Below are 16,072 nucleotides of genomic sequence, written 5' to 3'. Positions count from 1 at the left end.
AGAGTTCCAGGTTCATTAATTTTAAGTTCTTCTTTCCTCTCACTAACCTCCCATAGCGGTTTCCTTGACGTCAAACCGCGTGGTGAACCCTTACTTAGTTCGGAGCATGACATTTCTTCATGTACTATATTCTGTCAGCTTACCGAAACTGGTATATTGCAGAGAAATTCTTGCACATTCGTATCACATATCATTTTCCGATAAAATACAAACTACGTATTTTTGACCGATTTCCCCAAAATTGTGTCCCAAATAAAGGTATAGAATGGATTTCTTTCTTTGCTAACGGTTTTACGTCACACTGACGAAAATAAGTTTTTCCATGACAGTGGAATATAGGAAAGCATGAACTAGCCTAACGCCTTGTTATATCGGCAATCCACCAGACGCGCCTGTGAAGCAGTATTGTGTGCTGCAGCCAAGTATGGAAGATACGGCTGAGTCTATGATCGGCCTTTATGTGCCAATCCACCCTTCCAGGTAAATTATTTGTTTACGGTAAAATCACACAACTCTACCACCAACAAAAACATAGTCATGTGGTACGGTGTTTTTTACTGTTGTAATTCCTATTTTGAGTGAGAAAATAATTTTGTTTCAATTACAATACAGAGCAGAAGGTGACTAATGCACCAAATTAACTCAAGTAATAGATCATAAGAAGAGGATCACAATGTCGAAAATATCAGATCTGTAACCTCCACCGTTCTCGAGTCGCTTTTTGGGAATTGCAAGAACTGCAACACAGGAGCTGGCGGTAGCTACTGATGAGACTGCCGGGGTACGTGGGCAAGTGTTTAAATCGATTGTGCCGTGCTGTTGCATATTGAAGATTGAGCGTCAGCTGTAAACACAGAAAATAACAGCATACATATCCCTTTTCCAGAGAACCGGCTAGCACTAGTGCATTGACCAAACTTTGTGACAGTACAGGGCGAAAATTCACGCTTTAAACTTTAAAAAAATGTAAGGAACGTTCGGTATATTCGACAATATAGCATTAATCGTAACTTGTCCTATTTCAATGATGCCCCTTATTTGTACCCTGAAGGTGAAGATGTGAAACTACGGAACGCAACCTTCAAGATGGCGGGAAATGGGATTCAACACACGGACCATCCGACTGCAGCAAACTCGCCGGAAAAGCGTGCCGCTAACAACTTCACCATGCTGCTCGGGTTGGCCAGCCCGTTAATAAATAATACCATAATAAGATCACAGCTGCGAGCTACATAGCTGCATGGCTAGCATACTAGCCTTTCGTCTTTGAAGCCCCCGGTTCGTTTTCCGTCCGGACCGTATTTCATTAACAAGTACACTTCTATGACTCGAGGACTGGGTGATCTTGACATCTTCAACACCAGTACGTTGCACACAACAAGACACGACAGTCACGACCATTACCACCACCACCTCCACCACCACCACCTCCACCACCACCACCACCACCACATTAACACACAGCATTTCTCCCCTAATGGTTGATGTCAAGAAGTGGATCCGGTTGTAAAAGTCTGCCAAATCTCCTACAACTCTTGACCCCGCAGGAAAAACGGATAAAATGCGGTGTAACAGAAACAATCCCAGTAGCTTCGTTGCTCGCTTCTCACCAAAGCAATTTGGGTTTTGTTTCCGGCCAATGCTTGGGGAATTTACGAAAGGAAATGCCACGTCCTATGGGTCGGATTCCACATAAAAAATGGAGGTCCCGTGGCTTATGATCACAAAAGTAAAGGTCACGTAGAACTCTAAGCGTAGTTTACCTTTTTAACAGAAAGAATGAAAACACCAAAGTGTTTGTGTACCTTTTAGAGAGTGGCATACTTGGCCAGATTGATCGTGAGAAATGGTGCACATTACTGCAGAAGGTGTTCGAAATGTCCGCCGTTGGCGGTAATACATATTTGGCACCTTCAGAAAATATTCTTGAACCTGCATGGAAACTACCGGTAGACAATCTTCCACCTGGGCGACAGCCCTAAATGCATGTCAATGGCGACTGATTGACCATAAGCCGATATGGCGTCCTTCTTTGTGGAAATAGCTCAGCGTACATCTCCGCAGCTAAACGAGCATTCTGTCCAATTTTGCTGAAAATTATCATATCCAAATATTCCCTTGACCAGTCGGTGAACATAATGTGTCATTTGTGCACGGTCAAACATTTCATAGCGGACCGGTCCTACCCCCGAACAACACCGCGTAGCTAACACAATACAGCCACTTGTAAGCGGCTCAATATCACGTATAAAGGGCAAATGCATACAGTAATTACAAATTAGTTAGGTTATTTCGTTATCATTCCTAAAATTTCTGGACCATTCTTACAGTTTTATGTTGTTGTTTTTTTCCTTCTGGTGTTAGATGAGAATTTTGTCCTTACGCGATACTAGTGCTTAAGCGACTATACAGATTTTGTCCTAGTACTTTGCTCTAAGATTAATGTTATAACCCGACGATCTATTCTTGCATTATTGTATTCTCACTATGTTAACAAATATAATTATAATAAATAATTACTAGTGTATAATACATTATATACATACATTATCATTAAAGACTGTTATGCCTTTCAGCGTTGAGTCTGCAAGCCTCTGTGAATTTACTAAACGTCGCCACAATCCTATATTTGCAACTAATGCTGTGGCCTCATTTACTTCTATACCTCTTAAATCTTTAGAAACTGAGTCTAAATATCGTCGCCTTGGTCTCCCTCTACTTCTCTTGCCCTCCATAACAGAGTCCATTATTCTCCTAGTTAACCTACCCTCCTCCATTCGCCTCACATGACCCCACCACCAAAGCCAGTTTATGCGTACAGCTTCATCCATCGAGTTCATTCCTAAATTAGTCTTTATATCCTCATTCCGAGTACCCTCCTGCCATTGTCCCCACCTATTTGTGCCAGCAATCATTCTCGCTACTTCCATGTCTGCTACTTCTAACTTATGAATAAGATATCCTGAGTCTACCCAGCTTTCGCTCCCGTAAAGCAAAGTTGGTCTGAAAGCAGACCGATGTAAAGATAGTTTCGTCTGGGAGCTGACTTCCTTGTTACAGAATACTGCCGATCGCAACTGCGAGATCACTGCATTAGCTTTACTATACCTTGATTCAATCTCACTTACTATATTACCATCCTGGGAGAACATACAACCTAAATACTTGAAATTATCCACCTGTTCTAGCTTTGTATCACCAATCTGACATTCAATTCTGTTAATTTCTTACCTACTGACATCAATTTAGTCTTCGAAAGGCTAATTTTCATACCATACTCATTGCACCTATTTTCAAGTTGCAAGATATTAGACTGCAGCCTTTCAGCACAGGCTGCCATTAAGACCAAGTCTTCAGCATAGGCCAGACTGCTTACTACATTTCCACCTAACTGAATCCCTCCTTGCCATTTTATACCTTTCAGCAGATGATCCATGTAAACTACGAACAGCGAAGGTGAAAGAGTACAGCCTTGTCTAACACCTGTAAGTACCCTGAACCAAGAACTCATTCTATCATCAATTCTCACTGAAGCCCAATTGTCAACATAAATGCCTTTGATTGATTTTAATAATCTACCTTTAATTTCATAGTCCCCCAGTATGGCGAACATCTTTGCCCTCGGTACCCTGTTATATGCTTTCTCTGGATCTACGAAACATAAACACAACTGCCAATTCCTCTCGTAGAATTTTTCAATTACCTAGCGCATACTGAAAATCTGATCCTGACAGCCCATTTGTGGTCCGAAACCACACTGGTTTTCATTCAACTTCCTCTCAACGACTAATCGCACCCTCCGTTCCAAAATGCCAGTGAATACTTTGCCTGGTATACTAATCAATGAGATACCTCGATAGTTGTTGCAATCCTTCCTGTTCCCTTGTTTATAGATAGGTGCAATTACTGCTTTTGTCCAATCTGAAGGTACCTTACCAACACTCCATGCTAATCTTACTACTCTATGAAGCCATTTCATCCCTGCCTTCCCACTATACTTCACCATTTCAAGTTTAATTTCATCTATTCCTGCTGCTTTATGACAATGGAGTTTATTTACCATCCTTTCCACTTCCTCAAGAATAATTTCACCAACATCATTTTCCTTCTCACCATGAGCTTGGCTGTCACAACACCACCAGGAAGATCTCCTTTTACGTTGAGAAGATGTTCAAAATATTCCCTCCACCTCTCCAGAGATTCCCTGGGATCTATTATGAGTTCACCTGAATTACTCAAAACACTGTTCATTTCCTTTTTCCCTCCCTTCCTAAGATTCTTTATTACTGCCCTCAAAGTTTCCCTGCTGCTTGACCTAGCCTTCACAGGTTATTACCAAAATCTTCTCACGACTTCTGTTTGGATTCAACAATTATTTGTTTTGCTCTGTTTCTTTCATCTACGTACAAATCCTTGTCTGCCTCGGCTCTTGTTTGGAGCCATTTCTGACAAGCCTTCTCTTTACGTTTACAAGCTGCTCTCACTTCATCATTCCACCAAGATGTTCGTCTTTTTCCATATTTACACACAGTTGTTAGTAGGCATTCCCTTGCTGTTTCTACTACAGCATACCTGTATGCCACCCATTCTCTTTCTATATCCTGAACCTGCTTACTGCCCACTGTTCGAAACTTCTCACGGATCATATCCATGTACTTCTGTCTAATTTCCTTGTCGTGGAGATTTTCTACCCTTATTCGTTTGCAGACAGATTACACTTTCTCTACCCTAGGCCTAGAGATACTTAGTTCACTGCAGATCAAATTGTGGTCTGTATCATCAAAAAATCCCCGGAAAACTAGTACATTCCTAACAGATTTCCTGAATTCGAAGTCAGTTAAGATATAGTCTATTATTGATCTGGTACCCCTAGCCTCCCATGTGTAGCGGTGAATAGCCTTATGCTTGAAGAATGTATTCGTAACTGCTAAACCCATACTAGCACAGAAGTCCAGCAAACGCTTCCCATTCCCATTAGCTTCCAAATCTTCCCTACATTTACTAATCACCCTTTCGTATCCTTCCGTTCTATTTCCAAATCTCGCATTGAAAACGCCCATTAGCACTATTCTGTCCTTGCTGTTGACCCTGACCACGATGTCACTCAATGCTTCATAAAACTTGTCAAATTCATCCTCATCTGCACCCTCACATGGTGAATACACTGAGACAATTCTCGTCCTAATTCCTCCAACTGCCAAATCTACTCACATCATTCGCTCATTCACGTGCCTAACAGAAACTATGTTGGGTGCAAAGGTATTCCGAATAAAGAGCCCTACTCCAGACTCTGCCCTTCCCTTTCTATCACCAGTCAAGTACACTTTATAATCTCCTATCTCTTCCTCGTGATCTCCCCTTACCCGAATATCACTTACTCCTAGCACATCTAGATGCATCCTCTTTGCTGACACAGCCAGTTCTACTTTCTTTCTTCCATAAGCCCCATTAATATTGATAGCTTCCCATTGAATTCCATTTCGTTCGCCAAGTTGTTTCCAAGGAGTCCCTCGCCTGTCAAATGGGAGTGTGACTCCATTACTCCTATAGATCCGAGGCTTGCTTAAAATGTTCTGAGCTCGGTAAATTCACGAAGCAGGATGCTACCATACTTACACATCGTCCAAGTGAGGATCTCTCCTCTAACGAGTTATGGACCACCGGTGGATTGTATAGTCCTAGCCTCCTGAGCACAAGGAGGGCCATGACTCAGAATATGTCCGAGATGCCCACTCCCATTCCATAGCAACTGGTATCCCGACTCTCAGGACCACTTACTAGGCCACTCAGCTGTTGCCCGTGGTTCACGAACTAGGACATGCCTACAGTAACCCACACCATTGTTCGAGTAATGGCATATATCTGTTTCATAACGCTACGTATAGCCTACAACTTTACAATAATGTGTCAGATTTTTACCTGTTAATCCAAACGTTTGTAAAATTGTTATAGAAATCTACAAAATTGTTAACATTGATGCTTCCACAGCCCGTTCTTGTAGACATGACATAGGTTTTTGGGCTCATGTCTTGTCAAGAAAATAAGGTGAAACTCTTTAAGTCTCGCAGTGAACTTTACTCCTCGTCTTCAGAAGAAAACTGCATGCTGTTCTTCGTGATTTTCCATATCATGTCTACAATCTACAAAATGGTCATGCCTATTTTGTAAATTTGTAAGCTTTTATGAAACAGGAAATTGTCAATATGTAAACCTGTCTGACAATTTCCTGTCACCTGTCGTATGTAAAATTGTAACTTTTATTAAATAGGGCCCAGGTATCAGACTGTTTCATTACCTATGGTCTTCATGCGTGGCCGCACATTTACTGCATCGTGTGGGTAGTAATGCCATTTGTTTTCACAGAGTCGCTTCCTGTTCAGTCGCCAGGAGAACCCGGACAACCAACTGTGGTACGTACCTCTGAACTGGGCAACTACAAGTGATGAGTTTGAAGATACAAAACCCAAAGCATGGTTGACAGAAGAAACGATGGACATTGAAAACGCCATTTCTGGAGATGGATGGGTCATCTTTAACATTCAGGAAACTGGTAAGTAATAAGTTAAGAGAGTTGCTAACCATTCTCCTAATTCCCATTGCTAGTGTTGGCTGTCATACTCATATGTAAGTATATGTTTAAAATTGAAAGGCATGCTGGATGAAAATATACCTTAAATTCAATCACAAATATACTTTATACTAAACTTCAATCACCAACAAAGCAAGTATTACTCGAAATGAGGCACAGAGATCTCCATTCAGTACGGGAAGCACTTGAAAGTATTTGCGCTTACCTGTGCGCAAGCCTGATTTATGTATGCGGCGCTGCATGCTTCCGTCTGCCTCTGCCGCACACCTCTAATAGCAAGAAAAGATACACCGTCTAACCACGACATTACTTTATCCATGGTGCTCAGTCATCACAGTTAACTCTCTGCCTCAGAAACTTGCCTTCATTTCCCTTCAAGTTAATTTAATGACATTTACTTGTATGCAGTTCTTGTGCAACAGTACATTTCCTGTGGCTGTTACGAAACTATAAGCTCTGTGTTACATTAAGATAGTTTCTGAATTGTTCAATCCAAACATTGCTGGCAATGTATTCATCTTCTTCAGTAAATTCGTCTTGCTGGTAGGTTTCTAGACAAATGTATTTTCCACCTCGAGATTGCAAACCTAGACTGCTGATGTCTAGGTTTGTGAATGTTTACCTGAACGGTTGCCAACAAGGTTTGTTTGGAAGCCATTTTATTGTAATTTTAATATCGTCTTAATTAATCCAAAATGATGTTTTAAGTTTGTTACCTTTAAATGTAAATGCTCACATACATACATACATACATACATACATACATACATACATGCATGCATGCATGCATGCATACATACATGCATGCATACATACATACATACATACATACATCATTCCAGACAGTTATGCGTGTCAGCGTTCATTCTCCAAGCCTCTGTGAATTTACTAAGCACCTCCATAATCCTCTGTTTACAGCTTGGTCTGTGGCCTCGTTTAGTTCCACCATCCAACCATCGTCACCTTGGTCTCCTTCTACTTCTCCTATCCACCACGGCCGAGTTCATTATTCTCCTAGGTGCCTATCCTCCGCCATATGCCTAACATGATCCTAACACCAAAGTGGATTAATACGTACAACTTCATCCATCGAGTTTATTCCATCATTCACACTACTTTCAAGTCCGTAAGTCCGTTACCATCAGCGTATGAATGAAGTATGCTGAGTCCACGCAGATTTCACTCCCGTACTACAGCAAGCCATAAGATATTAGATTGCAGACTTTCAATATGTCGGTATAGGTAAAACTGCATACTATATTTCCACCCAGCGGAATCCCTCCCTGCCATTTTGAATGTTTCAGTAAACGATCCATGAATACTGTTATGAATAAAAACACGGTTTAATTGACCTAGTTTGATGTAGAATGACGCAATCAGTACACACAAATATACAACCAGTTACATTTAAAGTGTATTACAACAGTTCACTAATTAGTGGTTATTTACAACAGTCCTGTCCTCACAGCAGTGTTTAGCTTGGCAGTCTTCACCTGGAACGTAATCCTGATTGACAGCTTCTACTTCATTACGCATGAACCAGTTCCTTCGCTTCACATAGTAGCTACGTGCTGAGATTTTCGAACACGATCCTGTTGACTATCACAACTTGCGGCTATAGTTCACTTGACTCGTCTCCAGACAAGGGGGATAACTCGCACAGTCAACTCAAAACAATTAACTCACAATAAACGTGACTGTTTCACATACTGAACAACTCAACACGTATCAGTTGACAATAACACAGCTCGACCAACATTGATTCCAACACAATTTATTTATATATTTACTCGTGTCAGAAGCATACTTAATCATACAGTTGAAATTAAAATAATAATAAAACTATTTACAAACATTAAGAGACAAAGGAAATTGACCAAATTTACTGTACATATAGATGGTGTTTTTCCAAAACTGAGCCACACCTAGGGCGTTGTCATCAGCAAGCATTAAATATTGCTCTGAGCATGAAAATGGTCAGAGAGGACATTGATACATATGGTTCACTGTTTGTTCTTCACCGCAGTCGCACTTGCTGTCCTCTGATGTGAAGCCCCATAACTTAAGTGAAGACTTAGCCCTGCCGACACCAGTTCTTAATCGGTTAAGGGACCTCCAAACACTCCAGTCTTCATCATAGCCAGCCGGAAGTTGTTCACATGGCTCCATCCATTTTTGCCGCTTAGATTTCCACAAGGAAAGTCTTGCCTTGTCTGGTGGTCCTTTCAAGGCCTTCGATATCTGGAGGAAGCTTTTCCTGGATTTCAGACTAGATTGAGTTTGTTGATGACCAAACAGCGGGTGAGCTTCAACGTTCTCAACATTCAGTCGTTCTTGATCAGCAGCGACTTCTCGATGAATGCTTGGAGGTGCAACGCCAGCAAGACAATATAGCTTCTCAACAGGGGTAGGTTTCAGGCATCCTGTGATTAATCTACAAGCTTCATTCAGGGCAGGGTCCACAGTTTTGGCGTGGGATGATCTATACCACACAGGGGGTGCGTATTCTGCAGCAGAGTAACGCATAGCCAATGCAGTGGTTCTAAGAACCTGTGGCCTTGCACCCCAGTTTGTACCTCTTAGCTTCCTCAGGATGTTCTTTCTGGCACTGACTTTGTATTTGAAGTTGGAACAGTGTTTTCTGAAAGTGAGGGAGCGGTCCAGCATTACCCCTAGGTACTTTGGGGTGAAAGAATGTCCCAAGGGGGTTCCATTCCAGGAGAGATCTAATTTGCTTGATACCTCTCTGTTCTTGAGGTGGAAAGCACAAAGCAGAGATTTCGATGGATTCGGCTTTAGGTGGTTAACCTAATTCCTTCAGAGCGCTGTCAAGAGTGAGTTCTACCTCTTCAAAAGTTGCACTCTGGCAGGATACTGCAAGGTCGTCTGCATATATGAAACTTCTTGTTTTGTTACGGAGTAGTTGGTCATTGGTATAAATATTAAATACCAATGGAGCCAGTACACTTCCTTGGGACAATCCATTTTTCTGTGATCTCCATCTGCTTCTTTGTTCTTAGAAGTCAACAAAAAACCTGCGGTTCTGCAACAAGGTTGACATCAATCTGGTAAGTTTTGAATGTTTCGTGAGTGTAAAGATATTATGAAGCACTTTCTGGTTTCTAAAGTTCACTGGTTCTTTGGAAGAGAAATGGGGGGCTGGAGGCTTGTAGATCGATGTAACTGTACAGTTGGAAAGTTCAATTGTTATAATTTCAATCTCATTCTCTATTCTAAGGGAGCTTCCGTGGCTCAGACGGCAGCGCGTCGGCCTCTCACCGCTGGATACCGTGGTTCAAATCCCGGTCACTCCATGTGAGATTTGTGCTGGACAAAGCGGAGGTGGGACAGGTTTTTCTCCGGGTACTCCGGTTTTCCCTGTCATCTTTCATTCCAGCAACACTCTCCATTCTCATTTCATAGCATCTATCAGTCATTAATAAATCACTTTGGGAGTGGCAACCCCATCGTACTAATAGCCTATATCTGCTTCATTTATTACATCCCTGACCCGGTCAATGACTGGAAAACAGGTTGTATGTTTTCGTTTTTCTCTATTGTAAATGCCGTTGACAGAATAAAGGTTTCAGGTTTTGTAAATATGGCACTTCCATGTTAAAAAACATGATTGTAAATTTCGGTCCTGAAAAGGACTTACTTTGATATTTCCTTGGTGTCATGTTAAATTCTAGGTGGTCGCCTGAACGAAATATATTTACAAAAGATGCTTCTGGTGCGAGAGAATCAGCCGTCTAGGAAATGTCCTAGTCCCTTGCCCAGGGAACGCCCGGATGCATTTAATTAATAAAATACATTCTGCGGGGAGGCTTCTTTTTTGTTCCAACACAATGATTCCAGTACACTCAACAAGAACAACTCTCTAACAGCACTCCAACAGCCCGCCACGACGATATTTCCTCAACACTCTGGCACTGACAGTGATCCCTCTTGTTCGCAGCTAGCTTCCTTCTATTTACCAGGTAATGCAATACTAGAACGTTCGGGACTCTTCCGGAATGGGAATATTCGAATTTCACCCTCCAGAAAGCCCACTCAGACACCAGACAAAATCACAATACAATGAGAAGCTGGCACACGCCCTCGGACTGGTTGGAACGTCCGCAGCCTGACTTACTCATCCCTTCCAAGAAATACCGAAAGGGACTACAGTAGGACTGACAGTCACATGGGCGCGTAACAATACTATAAACAACGAAGTTGAAAATTACAGCCTTGTCTTACACGTGAATCTATTTTCATCCAAGGATTCATTAATACAATCAATTCTCATTGCGGCCCGACTGTCAACAAAAATGCCTTTGATTGCCTGTAATAACCTACCCTTAATTCCACAATCCTCCAATACGGCTAACATATTTGCATTTCGTACTCTGCCATGTCTTCTTTAGATTTATGACACATAAACATGATTGTCTATTTCTTTCGTAGTATTTTTCAATTGACTGGCTGATACTCAAAATATAGCCCTGACAGCCTCTGTGGTCTCAAACTGCGCCGGATTTACTCCAACATACTCTCCACTTTTTATTCACCCCCCCCCCACCCCCTCTTCGAAAATGCCAGTGAACATATTGCCTGGTATACTAATCAGTTTACAAGCCGAATCAAGTTTATTAAAAAAAATAGATAGTTAAAAAATGTCCTGTGATTTTCAGTCAATTAAAATATGACAAATTTATGAATAAATTTTGAGCAGCTGGAAAAATAGATTAATTTTAAATACCTGGCAGATAAAATCAAGATAACTGACAAGAAGCCCATCAAAAGGGTGGGTTTAGGTCGGGTCATATCGAGAATCTACACTGTATAGTAGGTAGGTAAGGGTTGTTCTGCCCAAAGGCAGGTCCGAACCTCCGCAGAGGTGTTCCTGAGCCGGAGTTTACGTGCGGTAGGGTGGCCAGTTCCTTTCCGCTCCTCCATTCCCTTACCCCACACCAACAGCGCGTGGCAACCCATCCAACTCCTGACCACGCCCAATGTTGCTTAAGTTCGGAGATCTCACGAGATCCGGTGTTTCAACACGGCTACGGCCGTTGGCACACTGTATAGTAACAGGACAGAATTAAACATATTATTATTGCCGCCTCTGTGGTGTAGTGGTTAGCGTGATTAGCTGCCACCTGGGGATGTCCGGGTACGATTTACGGCTCTGCCACGAAATTTGGAAAGTGGTACGAGGGCTGGAACGGGATGCATTCAGCCTCGGGAGGTCAAATGAGTAGAAAGGGGTTCTGTTCCCATCTCATGCATCCTCGAAGTGGTTTTCCGTGGTTTCCCACTTCTCCTCCATCAACATGCTGGGATGGTACCTTACTTAAGGCCATGGCCGCTTCCTTCCCTCCTCCTTGCCTATCCCTTCCTGTCTTCCCATTCTCCCGCATGGCCCCTGTTCAGCAAAGCTGGTGAGGCCCCCTGTGCGAGGTACTGGTCCTCCTTACAAATTGTATCCCTTCGAACCAAAGTCACACGTTCCAGGACACTGCCCTTGAGGCGGTACAGGTGGGATCCCTCGCTGAGTCCGAGGGGAAAAACAACCCTGGACGGTAAACAAATTAAGAAAGCAGAATTATTATTATTATTATTATTATTATTATTATACACCGAGCAGAATGGCCGCCCATGACATCACGCTACGGCTATAGAGCCAAACTTTTAATTGGGGAGACGAGTAGCTTCAGCTGTCCTGAGAATGGTTTTCTGTGGTTTCCCATTTTCATTTCCAGTCAAAAGGCGCAACGGTTCCTTATTCACAAGCCACAGCCGACTCCTTCCACCTCCCTACCCAATTCCATTTTTCATCATTCATTTAATCTTCATCAGCTCCTCAACTGTGGTTGGCGTCAGGAAGTGCATCCGGCCGTAAAAACGTATCATATAATTTCATAACACTTCATCCCCACCTCCGTTTCAGGAAACGGAACTATGGAGTAGATATACAGAATTATCATATTGTTTTCAATTTGCTTTGCGTTGAACCAACACAGATAGGTCTTACAGCGACGATAGCATAGGGAAGGGCTACGGGAGGGAAGGAAGCCACCGAGGCCTTAATTAAGGCACAGCTTCGGCATTTGCCTGGTGTGAAAATGGGAAACCACGGAAACCATCTTCAGGGCTGCCGATAGTGGGGTTCGAACCCACTGCCTCCCGAATGTAAGCAGGTAGCTACTTGACCAAAACCCCACAACCACTAGTTAGGTATTATTATTATTATTATTATTATTATTATTATTATTATTATTATTATTATTATTATTATTATTATGTCCACCTCTGTGGTGTAGTCGTTAGGGTGATTAGCTGCCACCCCCGCAGGCACGGATTCGATTCCCAGCTTGGCACGAAATTTGAAAAGTGGTACGAGGGCTGGAACGGGGTCCATTCAATCTCTGGAGGTCAACTGAGTAGAGACGGTTCGATTCCCACCTCATGCATCCTCGAAGTGGTTTTCCGTGATTTCCCACTTCTCCTCCATCAACATGCTGGGATGGTACCCAACTTAAGGCCACAACCGCTTCCTTCTTCCTTGTCTATCCCTTCCAATCTTCCCATCCCCCATAACGCCCCCTGTTCAGCAAAGCAGGTGAGGCAGCTTGGGCGAGGTACTGGCCCTCCTCACCAGTTGTATCCCTACGAACCAAAGTCTCACGCTCCAGGACACTGCTCTTCAGTCGGTAGAGGTGGCATTTCTCGCTGAGCCTGAAGGAAAAACCAACCCTGGAGGTAAAACGGATTAAGAAAGATGAAAGAAAGGTTATTATTATACAGTTCAAAAAATTAGGGGATGATGTTTTGTAACGTCTGGTATGTGAACGTTAATTTGGTAGATGGGGTTCGAATGGTCGTACGGCATACCTCGAGACCTTAGCTACTCAGACTATGTCTAATTGAAGTTATACTCCATCTATAGGCGTAGCGATGCATTAATTTGTCAGGTGACCTCTCAAAACAAAGTGAATAGCGGTGTGTCCGTGTGTCGTTGTGAGATACTCAGACTACTGCGGTCATCTGAGCACGTTGTACATAAACCAACACATCCTATGAGACATCTTAACGAGGTTCAAGTCGCAAGGGCGGTCACTTTGATCCAGGAAGGATCGTGTTGCCGTCGATCTCAATGTCTCTCCGTCAGTTATTCAACGCGGTGGAATCGCTACAGTGAGACAGGCCAGTTCACAAGGAGGGTTGGACAAGGTCGTGGACGCATGACAACCGCACAGGATGACCGATATCTGACCATCTGTGCGTTGCAGCGTCGTCAGAGAACAGCAACAAGACTTCAGGAGGGTCACTGAAGTCACGGTGTCTGACCAAACAGTAAGGAACAGGTTATAAGAGAAGTGTCCTTACCACCTAAACGTCCTGTTCGAGTGCCCCGTTTAACGCAGCAACATCGCGCAGCTCTCCTTCTGTTTGCCCGTACCCACGTCAACTGGCAACTTCGCCAATGGAGACCTGTGTTGTTCACAGACGAGTCCAGATTTCCCCTCACACAGCGTGATGGACATCAACGTGTATGGAGACGCCATGGTGAGCAGTACATGCCAAATGTTGTCCAGGAAGGCGACTGATTCGGAGAAGGTTCTGTGATGGTGTCGGGTGGCATCAATATTGATGGCCGTACGGATCTTGTCGTCGTCCGTGGTAATCTTACCACTACGGGGAATATCGAGCAGATACAGCTCAGTATGTGTTGGTTGCTGCATACGGTGTTGGCCTGAATTCGTACTCATGCACGACAATGCCACGGCTCATGTAGGGCGCATCTTGCGAGAACTGAACATTCAAGGGATGGAATGGCCAGCAGTGAGCCCGACCTTAATCCCATCGAGCATGTGTGGGATAGGCTTGGCATACGTATTCGTGGGCGTCCTGTTCCACCACAGACTGTCCAAGACCTCGAACAGGCTCTCATTGAAGAATGGGACCTGATGCCGCAACGTGAACTCCGTCGACTTAAACGGAGGAGCATGCCACGTAGGTGCCAAGCTGTGATAAATGCTTGTGGAGGACATACACCATACTGAAGCTCTCCAACTGTGATAAAAATCCACCCTATAGAACTGTTATAATTTTATTTTCGCCCCTATTTGGACATTTACTGAAAATGAAAGCGAATCCATCGATGTTCTTTTCTATGCTTCAACGGTAAAGAATAAAGGTTTAGATGGTAATATATCTGGGTGTGAGGTGTTGTTTTTTGGAACATGGCATACGTTCTAAAACATGTTCCTCTAATTTTGAACTGTGTATTATTGTTATTATTATTATTAATAATAATAATAATAATAATAATAGGTTACCTCTTAAGAGTTTTATGTAAACTGTTGAGTTACAATTAAAGTATTTACGCCAATGAATAGGTCGACCACTGATAAATTTAAGATGTTTAACTAAATTTACTTCTAAAAATTATAGTGATTTATGCAAGCTGTTAAAACCGGAGACAGTTTGAAACTTATATACAATTTGAGTATCGAAAGGGAACGTTACTACTAACAGGTTACTTCTGACGGAATACAATCGCCGACACGCTAAAATGGGTTATAAATGAACGATTAATAGCGCCAATAATTTCTATTTTTGACTTTGTGAACTCTAAACTTCATTACAATAGATGCTTTGCATCATGCTTGAGAAAGATGATTTTACGCTATGAGATAGTTCTACGATAGACCTATAAAATTATTCCTTTGTCTATAGAGCGGAAATGGTAAGTTCTGTAACAGTGAAGTTTTTCTTTCAAAAAATATGTTTATACCTATTCTCATTCCTGTACAGTGTGTACACTTCTTTGGTGGCTGATGGTGGGGAGTACAATTGGATATCTTAATGCATAAAGCTGTAAAGAACCAAAACCAAGAAAAAGATGGTTTGTACGTATAAATGTGCTACGAGGCCAGCAGAATGTTGTATGAAGGGCGCTTAGTACACTTGGGTACCTTATACGGAAAACACGACGTATTCCAGTTGGCAGCAGTGGTAATTCTCCATGCTCTTGCAGAAACGAGAGTTAAAAGCTTTCATTGTAAGTGATCTGTTTAAAATCGTGAATGGTAAAGTTCGGAAGCCATTCAAAGTAATTCAAATAACTGCGTTAGATTTCTCTAACTCTTAACTGTTCGTCTCGGGTTTTTCAGACCGCGCGAATTAACTTTTACTCCAAAAATTCGTCTTCGTTAGTCGATACGAACTCGTTCGGCCATGTAACCATTCAGCGTTAGGATGTCCGACTCGTTGGCTGAATGGTCAGCGTACTGGCCTTCGGTTCAGAGGGTCCCGGGTTCGATTCCCGGCAGGGTCGTGGATTTTAACCTTCATTGCTTAATTCCAATGGCCCGGAGGCTGGGTGTTGTGCTGTCCCCAACATCCCTGCAACTCACACACCACACATAACACTATCCTCTACCAGAATAACATGTATTTTCCTACACATGGTAGATGCCGCCTACCCTCATCGGG

At 42.7% G+C, this 16,072-nt stretch overlaps 1 protein-coding gene across 1 annotated transcript in view; it reads left to right on the top strand.

The window, feature by feature from the left end:
- The window catches only part of LOC136878619 (aminopeptidase N), a 146,403-nt gene that overhangs the window by 86,606 nt on the left and 43,725 nt on the right, over nucleotides 1-16,072 (top strand). Inside the window, exon 7 of the mRNA XM_067152095.2 lies at nucleotides 6,364-6,550. Coding sequence (XP_067008196.2) covers nucleotides 6,364-6,550 — 187 coding nt within the window. The remainder of the gene's footprint in view (nucleotides 1-6,363; nucleotides 6,551-16,072) is intronic.

This window comes from Anabrus simplex, chromosome 1 (genome assembly GCF_040414725.1).
Source record: "Anabrus simplex isolate iqAnaSimp1 chromosome 1, ASM4041472v1, whole genome shotgun sequence".
NCBI lineage: Eukaryota > Metazoa > Arthropoda > Insecta > Orthoptera > Tettigoniidae > Anabrus > Anabrus simplex.
This window is presented reverse-complemented; position numbering and strand designations above follow the sequence as displayed.